Source organism: Mirounga leonina, unplaced genomic scaffold (genome assembly GCF_011800145.1).
Source record: "Mirounga leonina isolate KUSES-001 unplaced genomic scaffold, KU_Mleo_1.0 Mir_173, whole genome shotgun sequence".
Taxonomy (NCBI): Eukaryota; Metazoa; Chordata; class Mammalia; order Carnivora; family Phocidae; genus Mirounga; species Mirounga leonina.
In genome coordinates, this window is record NW_023270447.1 from 63,314,836 (window position 1) to 63,332,099 (window position 17,264).

The 17,264-nt window shown below is 39.9% G+C and overlaps 1 protein-coding gene across 2 annotated transcripts in view; it reads right to left on the minus strand.

Moving 5' to 3' along the window:
* Positions 1-17,264, minus strand: part of ZMPSTE24 (zinc metallopeptidase STE24) — a 45,326-nt gene that overhangs the window by 16,462 nt on the left and 11,600 nt on the right. Inside the window, exons 4-7 of one of the 2 annotated variants that reach the window (XM_035018914.1) lie at positions 14,837-14,953; positions 14,096-14,248; positions 12,210-12,351; positions 5,464-5,648 (exon numbers count right to left, since the gene is read on the minus strand). In XM_035018914.1, the coding sequence (XP_034874805.1) occupies positions 5,464-5,648; positions 12,210-12,351; positions 14,096-14,248; positions 14,837-14,953 (597 nt within the window). The remainder of the gene's footprint in view (positions 1-5,463; positions 5,649-12,209; positions 12,352-14,095; positions 14,249-14,836; positions 14,954-17,264) is intronic. The other variant, XM_035018915.1, reaches the window with a different exon arrangement.

The window sequence follows — 17,264 nt, forward strand, 5'->3', positions numbered from 1 at the left end:
AATATGCTAAAAACCACTGAACTGTACATTTACAAATGGTTGAAATGGTAAGTTTTAGCTCAATAATTTTTTTAAAAAAGTAAACGGATGACATCTAGCAAACATTAACCAAATGAAAACTGCTGTAGCTATATTAACATCAGACAAAATCAATTTAAAAGGTGACTCAAGAGGTGCCTGGCTGGCTCAGTTGGTGGAACATGGGACTCTTGATCTCAGGGTGGTAAGCTCGAGTCCCACATTGGGGGTAGAGATTACTTAAAAATAAAATCTTAAAAAAAAAAAAAAAAGACGACTTAACAGCATTATTAAAGAAGGTCACCACAGAATGGTCAAAGATTGAATTTACCAGGAAGATGCATTAATTCTGAATTTATATGTACCTAATACTATTTCTTCACAATATATCAATTCTGACAAATCTATTAATAGATTTGTTAACATACCTCTCTCAATAATGAAACATCAAGCAAATAAAGTATCAAAGAGATATAAAGATATGAACCAAATAATAAACAAGCTTGATCTACTGACACACACAGTATCCTGCAACAAACAATTAGAGAACATACATTCTAGAAAAGTGAAGGCTAAGGGTTTTGAAATAAACTGCAGCTACTTAAAAGGGTGAAGTACAAAAAAACTGATGAATGTGGAACTGATTTTGTTTTATACAATTTAGAAAAATGCAACCTAATGGGAACACAAGCAGCCAGATTATTCTACCACTTTCCTCTCCTTCCCCAATTCTTCCGGGTAGATACATGACAAAGAAGATAAAGAGATTTGCAAAACAGCATTGACATTTATTATCTCTTTTCCTTTCAAATATTGAAATTTAGGTCAGAGCATATTGGTAGGGGAACAAAAGAATGAAAAACTGACCTAGTTCTTTAAAAGGCAGAGCCACCTGTGTACCTGTCCCTTCAGGGCCATGAAGAAAGAGTACCAATTTTAAGCACCAATTAACAGACATCTTATTCTAAGGGGGAAATTAAGAGTGAAGATTCACATATGAAGATATTCACTACAAGAATATTTTTAACAGCAAAAAACTGGAAACAACCCATATGTCCAATAGGAGGAGAATGATGAAAAAAATGATAGTTTATAAAGATGAGAAATACATATAGTAAGATATTTATGGTCAGCTAGATTATTCATGCTTTCTTTTCTGTTGCTTTCACAATAAGCAAAAATATGGCTGTTTTGTTTAATAACAGTAATAATATAATAGCTCCCACTCAGCGATGGCCTATGTGGCAGACGCGGATGTATCAGACAGTTTATGTGCGGCTCATTACCCCCCACTGCTGTAAGGCAGCCCTCAGTAGCCTCACTGTAGATAAAGTAACACGGTCCTCGGGCTTCTGTTTTTACTAGTTGCCAGCTTCCCGATAGGAACTATGAATTCTTTTACAGAACAACCAGCTCTCTACTAGACAGCACAGGCCTCTGTGTCGTGGCAGGTGGCTGGGTTTAGGACGCTGTTTGGAAGTACACAGTCACAAAGATTTGGAATGATGCGAGCTTAAACGAGGGTCACTTTCCACACAAAGGAGACTTACTTCCTTATGACAGATTCTTGGACAAAACTGGATTTCCTCTACTTCCCAAGCTAACTTCACATAAAGAAACAGAGAGAACTATCACACATCTTTTATTTCTCTATAGCACTTTCTTTTTCACAAGATTCACCCACTGACTCATTTGACCCCAATACCACCCAAACTGGGCAGGATGGGGGGTATTATCTTCATTTTAGAGATGAAGAAAAGGAAGCTGACAAATTAAGAATGTCTGGCTTCAGATCATCTTGCTAGTGAGTAGTGGGTAAACCCCGAACCCACATCTCTGGGGCCTCTGCCCTTTCTATTACCCTTATTAACTGGGGAGACTTACACATAACCCTAGCACTTGCTGGGACATACTTCTTTTCTTCTACAAAGGGGCAGCTTTTCTATAGTTTTACCTTTCCTTTTATTCAAACTACTTTCAAGACAGGTTGTTCCAAATACTCTGTTTGTCTCCAGAAGGGTAAAATCCCAGAGTTAAGTTTCCTCAGCATCTTTTAAAATGTTAATAACCAGTATAGAGCCATTCATCAAAATGTTACTAGCGCTCTCTGAGAGGAGGGATTTCAGATCACTTAAGTTTTTTTCTTTTAAACTTTAAATGAATCGCTTCATTTTCTCTACCTCATCCAGACTGAAAACCATCTTTGCGACCCCTCCCCCCGCACTGCGCTGTACACAGTTGGTGTTCAGTAGCAGGTGAATAAACCACTGTTTCCTAAACTTCTGCTACATCTGTGTGCTCTCCGTGTGATTATTTACGCAATAGCTTTCTTTAAACCAATTCACTTTTTAAAACTTAGCCTTGTCCTAAATGGCCATATTCATGAACTAGTTTTATTTACCTTAATATATAGCTATTCAAATTTAAAATCCTGCTATGCTACCTAAAATAGTAGTGTGGCACATGCACCGGAAAGCACTATAGTTAATGAGTGTTGAGTCAATCTTTGTTGTTGTTGTTTTCATGAAGTTTTTTATTCTAATTCCAGTATAGTTAGCATACAGTGTTATGCTTCCGCTGTACAGTATAGTGATTCAACACTTCCATACAACACCGAGTACTCATCACAAGTGCACTCCTTAATCCCCATCACCTATTTCACCCATCCCCCTGCCCACCTCCCCTCTGGCAACCTTCAGTTTGTCCTCAAGAGTCTGTTTCTTGCTTTGCCTCTTCCTCTTTTTTTCCCCCTTGCTCGTTTGTTTTATTTGTTAAATGCCACGTATGAGTGAAATCGTATGGTATTTGTCTTTCTCTGTGTTGAGTCAATCTTTGACTTCCTTCACTCCCCACAATAGCAATCACCAGGTACTTTAAATCCACCTTTTACTGTGACTCTTGCACTTACTCTGATTCTCACTCTACTGCAGACCCTCATTATCTTGGTTACTTTGATGCAATAGGCCCCTAGAAGTCTCCCTGCCTCCAGTCTGCTCTATCCTGTATGCTGCCACCAAACTGTAATCTTCCTAAAGCAAGATTTGGCTTCTACCCAAATCAATCTAAACCTTCCAGGCCACTGAAACAACCACTCGATGTCTTCAGGAAGAATTTTATAAACTGGTCCCAGTCTACCTTTCTATCTCCATCTACAAAAATCCACATAATCATTAGTCTTAGAATAGCCAGCATGTAGCTTTTTTTTTTTTTTTTTTTTAATCTCTACAGCTCTATTCATTCCATAACTTCAACCTGAAAAGCCCCATTCCCAAGTCAAAATTCTACTTAGGTCAAATATCTTCTCTTTGAAGAAAATGTCTATTAGAACTCTCATTAATTTCTTAACTTCTAAAAGCCACACTATCCCAGCCACTATTTACCACTAGAATTCTCATTAATTTCTTAACTTCTAAAAGCCACATTATTCCAGCCACTATTTACCACAGCCTGTGTTAATTTATGGGCTATCTGTGTACATGGCTAGTCTCCTCTACTACAGGTTCTTCAGGGCAGGACTATGTCTAATGTATCTTCATCATGTAACCTATACCTAGATGCTAAAAATTTGTAGTTATCAACGAAATTAAGCAGGCTTTTCGAGAAGTCAGCAAAATAACTCAAACTCTGCTCAACACACTTCTAAAGACTATCTAATCTTTTGTAAGATTTAAGCCCAAGAATAATGTTCCCCTAGATACTAAAGGTCAGTAATTTCACTACATTGTTTGAACTCAATGGACCACTATCTAACGTCATGGTTTGGCTATGATGTTATCCACCCCCATCCCCACACGCCGGTATGTAGATACCTCTTAAGCAGGCTGACTTGCTAAACTTGCATGATTCCCCACTGCCACTGCTGAGTTACCCTTTCTGGACTTCAGTTTTCCTACTGATAAGATGACCTTAAGATCTCTTCCTAGCTTAAACTCCTGATGCTTGGTCAGACCAAGCAACCTAACTGGCAGGATAAACCCACTTCAAAAATAAGCAAAATCAAAGCACTTAGCCTTCTCCAAATGTTACTTAATCCCTTCACAGAATCTTGCCTCATGTACATATTTATGACTAGGCTAGGCACTTTACTTGACTTTCTTTTTTAGGATCAAAATGGATGTTCAAAAGATAATAGTTATTTTCTGGTAGTTAGAATGTATAAAATGGAGTACAAGGTATTTCCCCTATATTGTTTCATTTAATCCTCCCAACCCTAAAAGACAGGCATCTTTAGCCCAGTGTTTCTCAACCAGGAATGATCTTGCCCCCCAATCCCTGACACCCCGCCCTCCCCAGGCTATCTCGCAATGTCTGGAGATATTTTCAGTTGTAACAACTGTTGAGGGTAGGGGAGGTTGATACTGGCATGTAGTGGGGAAAGGCCAGGGATGCTGCTAAACATCCTATGATGCACAAGATACCCCCTACAACAAAAATTACCTGGCCCAAAATGTCAATAGTGCCAAGGTGAGAAACCCTGCTAGCATTATCTTTTAGTTAAGAAATCTATGATTTAGAGAACTTACTTGTCCAGAGTTACATAGATCCAAAATCATCTCTGGATGACACCAAAGCCAATAGCACATTCCCATATATATACAAATACTGGCAACTGTTTCTGATTAAATTTGTGTTGTTTCTTATCATTGTCCCTCCTCCCCCATTTAGTCTTGGTACTTGAGATCTTGCTAATCAGCCTCAGCTAACCTCATCCAGGAGAGAACTCAGAAAAAGCTTCTGAGACTCAGGTCAGATTTAAGAATGTCTTCTCTTGTGCTCCCACTGCATCCAGGATACACAGCTTCACTATTACAATTATCATATTGTACTGGGCTTCGATGACTTTCTCCCCTTCAGACCATCAGCTCCTCGAGAGCAAAGTTTCCCTCTTTATTCTTGCACTTCTAGTGCCAGGCAAAGTATCTCAGCACAGAATATGTGTTCCATAAATATTTGTCAAACAAACAATAGAAAACTGACCAACACTATACAGTGTACCCAAGGACACACAGCTACTAAATGACAGAACCAGGATTCAAATTCAAGTCTCTCCATTGCCAAAGTCTATCATGAGCTAAAAATCTCAATGAGCTAAAAATCAGATGTTTATCTTCTCTTTATCCTGCCTGGTGAAATTCTTTGAACAAAAACATATAGGGAATATATACAACGTCCCTGTTTTAAAGATAGCTTATAATCATAAGAATTTTCCTATCTTATGCTTCTAATTTTCATGGGTACATTCTGTAAAAGCTTGAGAGGTAGTTAGCATGTAATAACAATAATAATCTCTCCCAAATACCAGAATTATAACGGGGCCACGGGGTTCTTATTTGATAGTCTCCTTGAATTTACCACTCACTACATAGAAACTGATGTTATTTTGAGTTGTCATAGGAACTGTTTATAAAAACTAAGCCAGGGTCTCTTAGGAAAAGAAGAACTCACTTTAACTTTAGCTTTTATTTCTTCACTGTCCCCTTCTCCATCTTTGCGGGGTTCCATGCCAGGCTCTTCCAGGATGTCTTTGTTTAGTACAGAATACTCTTCTAGTAGAGTGTCAAACAAAACTATTCGCTTGTTCTTGAAGAAGCCATAAAAATAAGCATTGCTGTGGGAAGAGCGTTTAGATCCTAAGGGAAAGACAGTTCAAAGCATGGAAAATAATTAAAAAGTTTGGGGTTCTCTGGAGAGACTCCTAGAAATTGCATTAGTGGAAAGGACATTAACATTTTCAAACTGTTTAATATCTGAAGAAAACTGTTATCAACATAAATCACCACCTGCAGTGGAGAGTGTCTGCTTTCCTACAGTCCTGCCAACAAATACTTGTGCTCGTCGCAGCTTTACAGCAATAAGTAAATAAATAAAGTCTAAATATCCAACAGTAGTGGAATGGTTAAATTATAGTAGAGCTGTGAAATGGAATTTTAACCAGCCAGAAAAAAAAGCAATACTTTTGAAGAAACTTAACAAGATAGGAAAAAGCTCACCAATATACTGTGAAGGATATAAAACTTCATATATATAAGGTTCCATTATTGTCATGAAAAAAAAGTACATGTAAATAGAAAAGCATAAAATAAGCCTATGAAGACATATTTCAAAATACTGAAGTGTTTACCACTGGCTTCTAGAACTATGGATTTTTGTTCCTTCCTTTATAAAATAAGTACACTTACTTCTATAATCAGGAAAAGTTAAAGCTATTTTTAAAAAGATTGGGAAAAAAAACATACCTAACAGTACGTGGCTAACAGAAGCTGAACTATGGGTGATTTTTTATTTGCTTCTTTATATTTTTCTTTATTTCCTAAATGTTCTACACTGTGCAGGGACCTGTGTGGTTAAGAGCAGACTTTGGGTTCAAATCTTGGCTCTGCCATGTAGTAGTTGTGTAAATATAAGAAACTTCCTTAATTTCTTTAAGCTTAATTTCTTTAAGCTTTATTTACCTGTTTATAACGTGAGGCTAATCTCTACCTCATTGAGCTGGATTAAAGATTACATGAGAAATTCTAAGCAAATCAATGCATATACTGCCTGATCCATAAACTACTACTATTACTTACAAACATTTTTTCAAAGAAATGATAAAACATTTGTTTCTCTTGAGAATTTGAGATGTCTCACAGAAAATATGTATTCTGTATCTACTCATACTTCTACTATAAAGTATGATTAGCAATAAATTTAGGATACGGTATATTCTACATATATAGCAGTATGCTTGGCAGTATGTTTAGCATTTAGGAAGGCTTTGACAAATAGTAGCTTTTTATTTATTTTATTATTTTCTCATTTTTTGGTTTCGTTGCAGAGAAGAGCCAAACACGTGGTCCAATTTTGACAGTGGTATAGGACCTCAGCATCTGGAAAGCTATGTATCATCATTCAGAGGTCTTACACTTCTCTCTCATTTCTGTCTTCTCTGATTCTAATTTTTAAATAAAAATATTTCTTAGAAGCTGCCTTAAGTTATTTATGGAAGTAGGCAGACTGTATGCTTATAAACAAAATAAAAGTAATGTTTTAGTATCTCCCACTGGTCCAACTTTCTCAAAGTGTAGCCCAAGGAATACCTATACCAGAGTCACCTCGGGGCGCCTATTAAAGGTAGATACTAAGGGCGCCTGGGTGGCTCAGTCGGTTGGGCGACTGCCTTCGGCTCAGGTCATGATCCTGGAGTCCCGGGATCGAGTCCCGCATCGGGCTCCCTGCTCGGCGGGGAGTCTGCTTCTCCCTCTGACCCTCCCGACCCTCCCCCCTCTCATGCTCTCTCTCTCTCAAATAAATAAATAAAATCTTTAAAAAAAAAAAAAAAGTAGATACTAAAACACCTGGGAATGCAGCCCAAGAATCTGTCTTTTAACAAACTCTCCTGAAAATTCTTACAGTCACTAAAGCTTAGGGGTCCCTGCCCTAGACCATAAGCTTTTTGTATCACTGTGCTGGCATGTAATATATATTCAATAATGAGTGTTTACCGAATGGGTTGATGAGACCACTTGAGGTACAAAGTAATATACTCGAGGATCTGAAAACCAACGTAAGGCACTGCCATCTGTGTCTTTATGTTTTATGCCGTCTTACCTTCAACTCTCGGCAGCATTTGACACAGCTGACCACTCCCTCCTCGAAAGACTCTCTCCTGTCTCAAAAGAAATACCACTTTCTCCTGGCTTTCTTCCTACTTCAACCTCCGTTAACTGGATCTTCTTCCCCCGCTGACTCCAGCCTGAGCCCCCTTGTCTTCTCTAAATGCCCCCATTCATGGCATTAAACACCATCTCTGTGCCAGATGCTTTCCTATCAATATTCTGGCCCTGACCTCTCCCTAGAACTCCAGACTCGTAAATCCAGCTGCCTATCTGCCATCTCTACATCTCCATAAGGATGTTGATAATGCAGATTTGTTGTTTATATTCTTATGTGTGTGCGTGTGGTTTTTCTTCCCCCTCCTTTCAGAGTTCAAGGACTTTCTCACCATGTGAGTGTTGTGGGAGACTGCTTCTGAGAAATCTAAAAGGCCAGATATTTGTGTCCCCAGCACTCCTGGCACCTAGCCCATGCCCTGGCTCAGTAAATCAGATACACCCACTGGGGACTGAAGATTTAGCTAATTATGCAAAGAAGCAGGGCAGTGAGGAATTAATGCCATGGGTGCTAGTGGCGGGATGTTAAGAGAGCAAACTGCCGATTTCAACAGCAGGAGGCAACAGCAGGGTCCTCACCAGACCAGTTCTACAGCGAGATTCTGAGCTCCCCATCTCCCTGGGAACAGCCTATTTTCCAAGCTTGTAAACTTAACTTTCCTGGTGATTTGTGAGCTATCAAAGGTTGTCTCAATAAGGAATTTTCCTGCTTCAATCAGCCACAGTTGGTTTGACTGCTTACTTGGAGCTAACCACTGCCTGAGGAACTCTAATCCAATGTTCAATAGATACCGCAACACGTAACATCCAACAGAACTGAATTCCCCACAAACCTGCTCTTTGCTCAGTTTTCCCATCTCAGTAAACCACCATTTATCCAGCTGCTCAGGCCAAAAATCTAGGTCATTACCCTTAATGTCTCCCTTTCCTCAATTCCTTCACAGGTAACCTACAAGTAAATTTCATCAACTCTACCCCTGAAACATATCCCCAGTGCATCTACTTCTCTGCGTAAATTACTTCTGTCCTAGTCTAAGCTGCCTGATCTCCGCCCTGACCACGGCCACAGTCTCCAAACTGCTCACCTGCTGCTACTCTTGCCCTCCCACTACAATCTCTTCTCCATAGAGCAACCCACAATATTTAAAAACTACAAACCAGACCATGTCACTAAAACCTTCAATGGCTTTTCCCCCCAAATTCACAATAAAACCCTTATCCTGATTTACCAAGTGCTATGTGGTCTGACTCCTGCCTGTGTCTCACACTTCATGTCATAACACCTTCCTGCTGTGCTGCAGCCACACTGGACTTGTTTCTTGCAGACACAAAGCTCTAGAAGGGCTTACCACATTCCCAGATCTCAACATGGATGGCTTCTTCCTTCAGGCGTCAATTCAGATTCACTCGCTCAGAGAGCTCTTGCCTGATGACCCAATCTAAAGTATCTACTCAGTCATCCTTGATCACATCACACTAGTTTCATTCTCTGCACAACACTTGCTATCTGATATGATTTGGGAGAATGCTGGCTTTTCACTACAATATATCCCTATCAACTTACAAATCCATAATGTATGTTGTTATTATTAGTAACAACAGTTAATCATTCAAAATATTTCTGAGGATTGTTACCATTATTAACAAAAACTTATATTACATATCAGTAAACTTCTGTTTAGCAAAGATAAGTTGCCAAAGTCACACAGGAAATTTGTGATAAAACCACGATTCAAACCCAAGCCTAATGACCTCACAGCCTGACCTCTGAAATGCTACCCTCCACTTACTCAAAACTTTTTTTTTTTTTTAAAGATTTTATTTATTTATCTGACAGAGAGAGAGAGCAAGTAAGCAGAGAGACAGGCAGAGGGAGAGGGAGAAGCAGGCTGCCCGCTGAGCAGGGAGCCCAATGCGGGGCTCGATCCCAGGACCCTGGGATCACGACCTGAGCCGAAGGCAGACGCTCAACCGGCTGAGCCACCCAGGCGCCCCTTCTTTTTTTTTTTTTTTTTTAAGCAAGCTCTGGCCAGTTTTATTAAAGAAAAAGTCTTGTATGACTCACTTTTCACCGGTCTGTCCTGGCATGCTTCCAATGATATCAAAATCACCTGATCGATGAGAGCCAGTGTGCATACTCCACAGTACTTTCCACTTTCTGTGCCCAATTCAATACTACTGCCACTGAGTGATGGACACCAGTTATGGCCAACATGGCACAACACTCTAAATTTCTGATTTCCTCAAGGCTGGGAGTTGGTGAGGATGATCAGTTTCACTTTGCCATGTCTGATCATTAACAGAGTCTGCTTGTACCCCAGCACATACTTTCCACTTTTCATATTGATCTGGAGCCCAAAGTAGATCAACTCCAGTGGCTCTTTTGTCTTCTTTGCAGCCACTGTCTTCCTGCCTTAGGTGCGAGCCGGCCCCACAAGATGGTCGGGGAGTGAGGAAAAAAACGCTAAATCCTGATATTCCATAAAGTACCAGCTCATGTTATAATTCTCCATAAAGCCTTCCCTATTTCATCTAAAACCACATGGCACTGACAGTCTATATTACATATCTTATCAATTACCTCTATTGTGATATCATTAGTTGTCATTTCATATTATCTGATTATCACTTAAGTGATAAGCAACTTAGGTTGCCCCATCAGTAAAAGTCCCTAAAAGATGGTCCTACTGTACTGATTCATATACTTCTAGTTTACTAACTAAAAGAATAGCGATCTCGGGTGCCTGGGTGGCTCAGTTCGTTAAGTGGACTGCCTTCGGCTCAGGTCATGATCCCAGGGTCCTGGGATCGAGTCCCACATCGGGCTCCCGGCTCAGCAGGGAGCCTGCTTCTCCTTCTGACCCTCTCCTCTCTCATGCTGTTTCTCTCTCGCTCGCTCTCTAATAAATAAATAAAATCTTTAAAAAATAAAAAATAAATAAAAAAAAAAGAATAGTGATCTCAGAGCCTAAAAAGTAGTGGGATTGTCATTCTACCATTTCCCCCATAGAAATGTCCCAACTGTGCCATTAGCTGGGCTGTATAACCTCAGAAGCCACGGATGTCTGAGATTTCTATACTCTTCTAGTTGCGGTTAATTCATTCTTTCCCATTGTGGCCATCTCTGTTCTTCTGGACCCCATAATTACTTCTCAGTTTCCACTCCTTCATCCAATACAGCTATTTCTCACTGGTGATTTTTTTTTTTTTTTTTTTTTTAGTTTAGAAGAGGGATGGGCAAAGTATGGTTTGCAGGCCAAATCTAATCTGCCACTTATTTTTATAAATAAAGTTTTACTAGAACACAGCCATGCTCATGGGGCGCCTGTCGGTTAAGCATCTGCCTTTGGCTCAAGTCATGGTCCCAGGGTCCTGGGATTGAGCCCTGCATCGGGCTCCCTGCTCAGCGGGGAGCCTGCTTCTCCCTCTCCCTCTGCTGCTCCCCCTGCTTGTGCTCTCTCGCTCTGTCAAATAAATAAAAAATCTTAAAAAAAAAACAAGAAAACATAGCCATGCTCATTTGTTTATGTCTTATCTGTGACTGCTTCTGTACTGTAATGGCAGGATTGAACAGCTGTAACAGGGACAGACCATGTGGCCCATAAAGCCTAAAATACTTACTGACTAGCCCTTTACAGAAAATGTTTGCCAAACCATGGTTTAGGGGAAGCAAAGCTGAATCCTGGAGGGGTGAAGGGATTCATCTAAGATCCCATAGCTGCTAAGTGGCAGAGGCAGAACCACTCTCACGCATTTATGAGGATTTTAATTTGTAGATTCCAAAAGTCATGGTATCATACAACACTTTTACTCTACATCTTTTTGGGCCTGAGACTTTAGTAGTTTTATGTAAACTAATACATAGCTTAACTCTCAAAAGCAATTATCAGGGGTGCCTGGGTGGCTCGGTCAGTTAAGCGTTTGCCTTCGGCTCAGGTCGTGATCTCGGGGTCCTAGGATCGAGTCCCGCATCAGGCCCTCTGCTATGCGGAGAGCCTGTTTCTCTCTCTCCCCCTACTCTTCTCTCTCTCTCTCTCTCTCAAATAAATAAATAAAATCTTAAAAAAAAAAAGCAATTATCAAAAATGCAGAGAATACTGATCCGAAGTTTCCAAAGGTACTACAGTTTTTGGTAATGTGCAAGTGAAATCATACTCCTCCAGAACACTGGAAGTTTTGTTGGATGAGACAAAGCCAGTAACACTGGTTTTATTTATGAGCCCCCAAACTAGCGCTAAATGAAACTTGACTATGCAAAAGTCCAACTCAATTACCTGAGGGAGCCAGGTAGGTAACAGAAGTACATAAATCAATCTAATACACATGATAAACAAGGAGTGAAGAAGGCTTTGGCCAAACAACACTGTAAAGCCAACCAAATACAGCTGCAGGTAACAGCAGGCTTGGTATCGGGCTATTAGTTTCTATCCCTGGACTATGTCATCAATTCCTAGAAATCTTAAAAAGGCAAAATGTAAAATCCTAACAAATCAAAACAAATCACTTGAATAAAACTTCCTTACCCCCAGGTAGCCTTACCTTCAACAACATATACCTTAGTCAAAGGAAAGTCAATACTCTTTGCCATTACTTCAATTTCCTGTTTAAGCTTTCCCTCAGGCAGAGGTGTGAATTTGTCAAATAAAGGGGCAATATAATCAGCATATATTGTGACAAGCACCTGAAAAATAAATGTCAGAACAACCTATGAAAATGTTCTTAAAGAAAAACTGCTATATATATAGATTATATTAAAACAGCCTTGAGATCCAGCCTTGAGAACATGGATCTTTTCTTATTTGCTCTGGTATTCCCAGCCCCAAATAATACCAGATAGTAAGTGCTCAATATCTGTTAAACTAAATCAAAGTGAGTAGTCTCTAATGTGGTAATAACTGAAAAGTCAAATGGTCCATTCAAAACTATCTTGGGAATTTCTGACACTTCATAAGCCCATCATAACTGAGAATTCTGCCTTTGAGAGTAATCATGAGAGACCTGCAGTCTTTGCTAGAAAAATAATTACTAGAGCTTGACTGTGTGCTGTTTTTTGGTTGGTCTGCTAAAATTAATTACCTGCAGTGCACAACTATCCACTGTGTTTGGAATGGCACTTCCTTAAGCATTTCAGGAGCATTTCCTCTGTTCTCTTTCCTCTCACTTCATTTGCCATACACAGATGTGCATAAATCCAACTAGCACCTGTTTTCAGAGTTTGATCCCACCAGTAGAAAGTAAAGCAGTGAACATCATGGCAATTCAGACTAAAGTAAACCTCATCATCAGAGGAGCTGAACAGCTAACAGATGCTATTTTTTGGAGGCTGTGAACAGACTGCTTTCATTGTGTTGTAGTGTGTGTTGTGAAGTGGTTTAGAATATGGTAGAGAGAAGAAGCAAAGACGTGAGGAAGGGAAGATGGGGGGTGAGAGGAAAAGGGAGGGAGAACAAAAGGAGGGGAGGAGAGAAACGAGAGAAGGGAAGGGAGGAGGAAGGGAAAAGGGAACAGAGAAGAAGGGCTAAAGAAGGGAGAAAGGAGGAGGGGAAAGGCAGGGGAAGGAGGGCAGAAAAAAAATTGGGTAAGTTTATGCTTTCTTTTTCTTATCCCTCTTAAATCTAGTCTCTAAAACATCCACAATAGGCTGGGGCACCTGGATGGCTCAGTCAGTTAAGTGTCTGCCATCGGCTCGGGTCATGATCCCAGGGTCATGGGATCGAGCCCCACATTGGGCTCCCTGCTCAGCAGGAAGCCTGCTTCTCCCTCTCCCACTCCCCCTGCCTGTGTTCCCTCTCTCGCTGTGTACTCTGTCAAAAAAATAAAATCTTTAAAAAAAAAAAAAATCCACAATAGGGGCGCCTGGATGGCTCAGATGGTTGAGCGTCTGCCTTCAGCTAGGGTCATGATCTCTGGGTCCTGGGATAGAGCCCCATGTCGGGCTGCTAGCTCAGCAGGGGAGCCTGCTTCTCTCTCTCCCTCTGCCTCTCCCCCTGTTTGTGTACTCTTTGTCTCTCTCTCAAATGATAAATAAAATCTTTAATAAATAAATAAATAATAAAGTCTATTAAAACATCCACAATATTTTAGGCACTGGAGCTCAGTAGAGTCATTAAATGATCAAACTTAGTCATCCATTCTAGTGACAACTCACAAATGCACAGCCCAAAATTGCCTGACAACTGGATCATTAACAATAACTAACAACCAGCTTCTAGGATCTGAGTCAGCATTAGGAGGAGAAAATCTATGGTCAGAGTCAGCTCTCTATTTCTATACCCAAAAGCAGAAACCAAGAGGGAAATTTATATGACCACTTATTTATATTTCATTTGCTTCTTAAGAACTGCTCATATGCCAATGAAGATTAAATCATAGTTATCTCGCCAAGGATATCTTGTAAAAGAAAATGAAACAAAGATTTTACTCACCAGAGAAACAACTAATGTGAACAGCCAGGCATATATAAAAAAATAGTCACCCCCAATTTTGATAATGTAAAGTAGAAGTGAAGACACAGGCAATAAAATGCACTGAGTCACAATAAATTTCTTGACTGCATCTTTCATGAAGAATCCCAAAGTCTGAAAAAAGAAAAGATTATCACAAGAAACTGAAAAAATGCTTTTAAAGTAACTAATAAATGAATACAGAAGGTAAGCTATTAAAGCAATTTTAAAAGTTAAAAGGCAGTGAGTCTATATTATATGACAATAGGCAGCCTAATACAGTAAGTAAATGTCTGGCATTTTATAGTTCAAAATACACCATTTAAATGTTAGCAGAAAAACACTAGACTTTAGTATGAAAAGTTTACGGCAAGACTTTAAGCTATGAGCTTTACCATATCTGCAGTTCCTTTTCCTTCAATTAATTCATGCTCTAAAATAGCAAATTATGGGGGAGCCTAGGTGGCTCAGTTGGTTAAGCATCGGACTCTTGATTTTGACTCAGGTCATAATCTCAGGATCATGGACTCTGCACTCAGTGGGGGAGTCTGCTTGGGATCCTCTCTCTCTCCCTCTTCCTCTCCCCCCTGCTCTCTCAAATAAATAAATAAATCTTTAAAAAAATAAAGTAGCAAATTATGTTTCAATTATTACCAGCAGAGGGGAAAAAAGCACAAAAAAGTCTTTATATTTAAAAGAGAACATGTGTATTCTCTAGTTTACCTGTTGATTGAAACCATGTTTTTCTTCTATCACAAAAGTATTATAAAGACTCCATGGCAAACCAGTCAATGCACTGAAAAGTGTAGCCAACAGGAGAAACACCAAGGACTGAGTGATCTAAACACAAGAAGAAAAAAATGGCAGTTTTTATAGTGTAATATTAATTCGTTCTTCAAATGAATGATTAGTGAACAAATGAACAAGTAGTTGTTGAGCACTCACTACATCTCAAGCAATGTGCTTGATTCTATGGGTAATGCAAGGTCTGAAAACATCTCTACCCTCTGAGTTTACTTGAGAGAAGGAGACAATAAAACAATATCTCTTTTATCCCAGGCACTATGTGAAAGTTACCTGAAGCCATACAGACAAAGAAGAACTAAAAAATGAGAAACAACCACATACACTGGTGAATTCAAGCAAGACTTACTAGGCTGAGGACACTCGGGATGCCACTCTGAAGAAAGAGGTGAATTAATGGGACAGGAAAGACAAGGAAAGGAGGAGGAATGCCTTGCAATTTGCGAAAGCATGGAGCACCCTGTAAGAGGAGGAGGACAAGATGACAGGCTTTGGGACAAGGTTGGGGTAAGGCAGAGAAATTTATCCCAGAGCATCAAAAAAGCTGGACTAGGGCAGGTGGGGTGGGGTGTCCTAAAGTTTTCACAAGAAGCCAAAAACCAATAGGGGAAATTACCCTCAAGAACTACTTTAAGTGCCTTCACAACAGATCCTTATGAAATCAAAAGCCAAGAACTGCCTCATTTCTCTTTCCAAACTTTTCCTAGGATAGTGGAGGAAAAGGGCTACTTGGTATGAAAGGAGTTGGGGAGGGAGAAAGGGTGATGAGGCCCTCTCACCACACGGAGGTAAATGTCAGTATACCACCCACCGCCAAAACACCTTTGATTCGGTAACAAAGATGCAGCCAATATAAGTTTCTAAATGTAGGAAGAAGGGAGAGGGGATAAGAAAGGAAGGTTTATCTGGCTATAACATGCAGGGCAGTTTATTTCAGCACTGTTCCCAAACAGGAGATGGGAAAAAAATTAACAGATTCTAGGACCTTCCTTAAACCTACTGAATCAGAATCCCATCTTCCAAAAATGCAATCATATTGTACTGATTATGTGAATACTTGCTTTTCTCACATAATATCTCATAAAAATTTTCCATATCAATATATAGCTATTTCTTCATTATTAATGACTCTAGACTATTCCATTGTATAAGTGGACACCTAGGCTACTTCCATGATAGCAGTCATTCCAATGCTATATTGAACCCTTTATACATACATTCATGCATTCATTCTCCATGAATTCAAAAAAGTTAAATGTCTGGTGTCAAACTTTTTGAAGGCACTGGTGACACAGCAGTGAAGAAAATATACAAGGTCTCTGTCCCCTTAGAGCTTAAAATTCTTGTCAGGGAGACAGATAAAAAGTAAACAAGGTAAATGCAGACAGTGGTAAGTACCTTTATTTTTTTTTTTTTTTTAAGATTTTTATTTATTTATTTGACAGAGAGACAGACAGCAAGAGAGGGAACATAAGCAGGGGGAGTGGGAGAGGGAGAAGCAGACTTCCTGCTGAGCAGGGAGCCCGATGCGGGGCTCGATCCCAGGATCCCGGGATCATGACCTGAGCCGAAGGCAGATGGTTAACGACTGACCCCCCCAGGTGCCCCAAGAGTGGTAAGTGCCTTTATACAGAAATACACAAACACAGTGATGTGTGTCACTGAGGAGTGACAGCAGAATTGTTACTCTAGATGGAGTGGTCAGGGAGGGCCTCTCTGAGAAAGAGACATTTAAGATGAGAACTGCATAAGGAGTCAGTCATGATGTTTACATAAAACCACCTTAAATAATTTCTGAAACAATGGAGTGCCTGGTTGGCTCAGTCAGTAGAGCATCCGATTCTTGATCTTGGGGTTGTGAGTTCGAGCCCCAAACGGTGGGTAGAGATTACTTTAAAAAAATAAAATCTTTACAAATTTCTGAAACAGGGCAGAGAATATGTAAGTAACCCACAATGCCACATAGAACAGACCAGGACAAGAGTCAATGAAGATACAGAAATACCCCAGGAAGAAGAGGTCTTCAAAGAGTTTGGCTGCTTTCGAAAAAGGTATATAGAAATGGGACACAGGATGAGCTGAATTAAAACCCAAGGTACCTATACATATGTAAAGAGAGCCACCATTTCAAATAAATAATCAGGAAAGAGGGAAGAGACTTGGCAATTCCCAAGAAAAAGTCTGGAGACAGTGTCCTAGCATCTATCACAGGTGGGGAGTCTCAGGCTTAAGGCTTTGCCCAGTAAATGGAGCTTCTGTAAGACTGGGTAGTCAACTCAGGTAGCTCCATGGAGATTCTAGAAGTTACACCCTCTATCCTTGTTTGAAGTATCTGCTAAGTGCATAT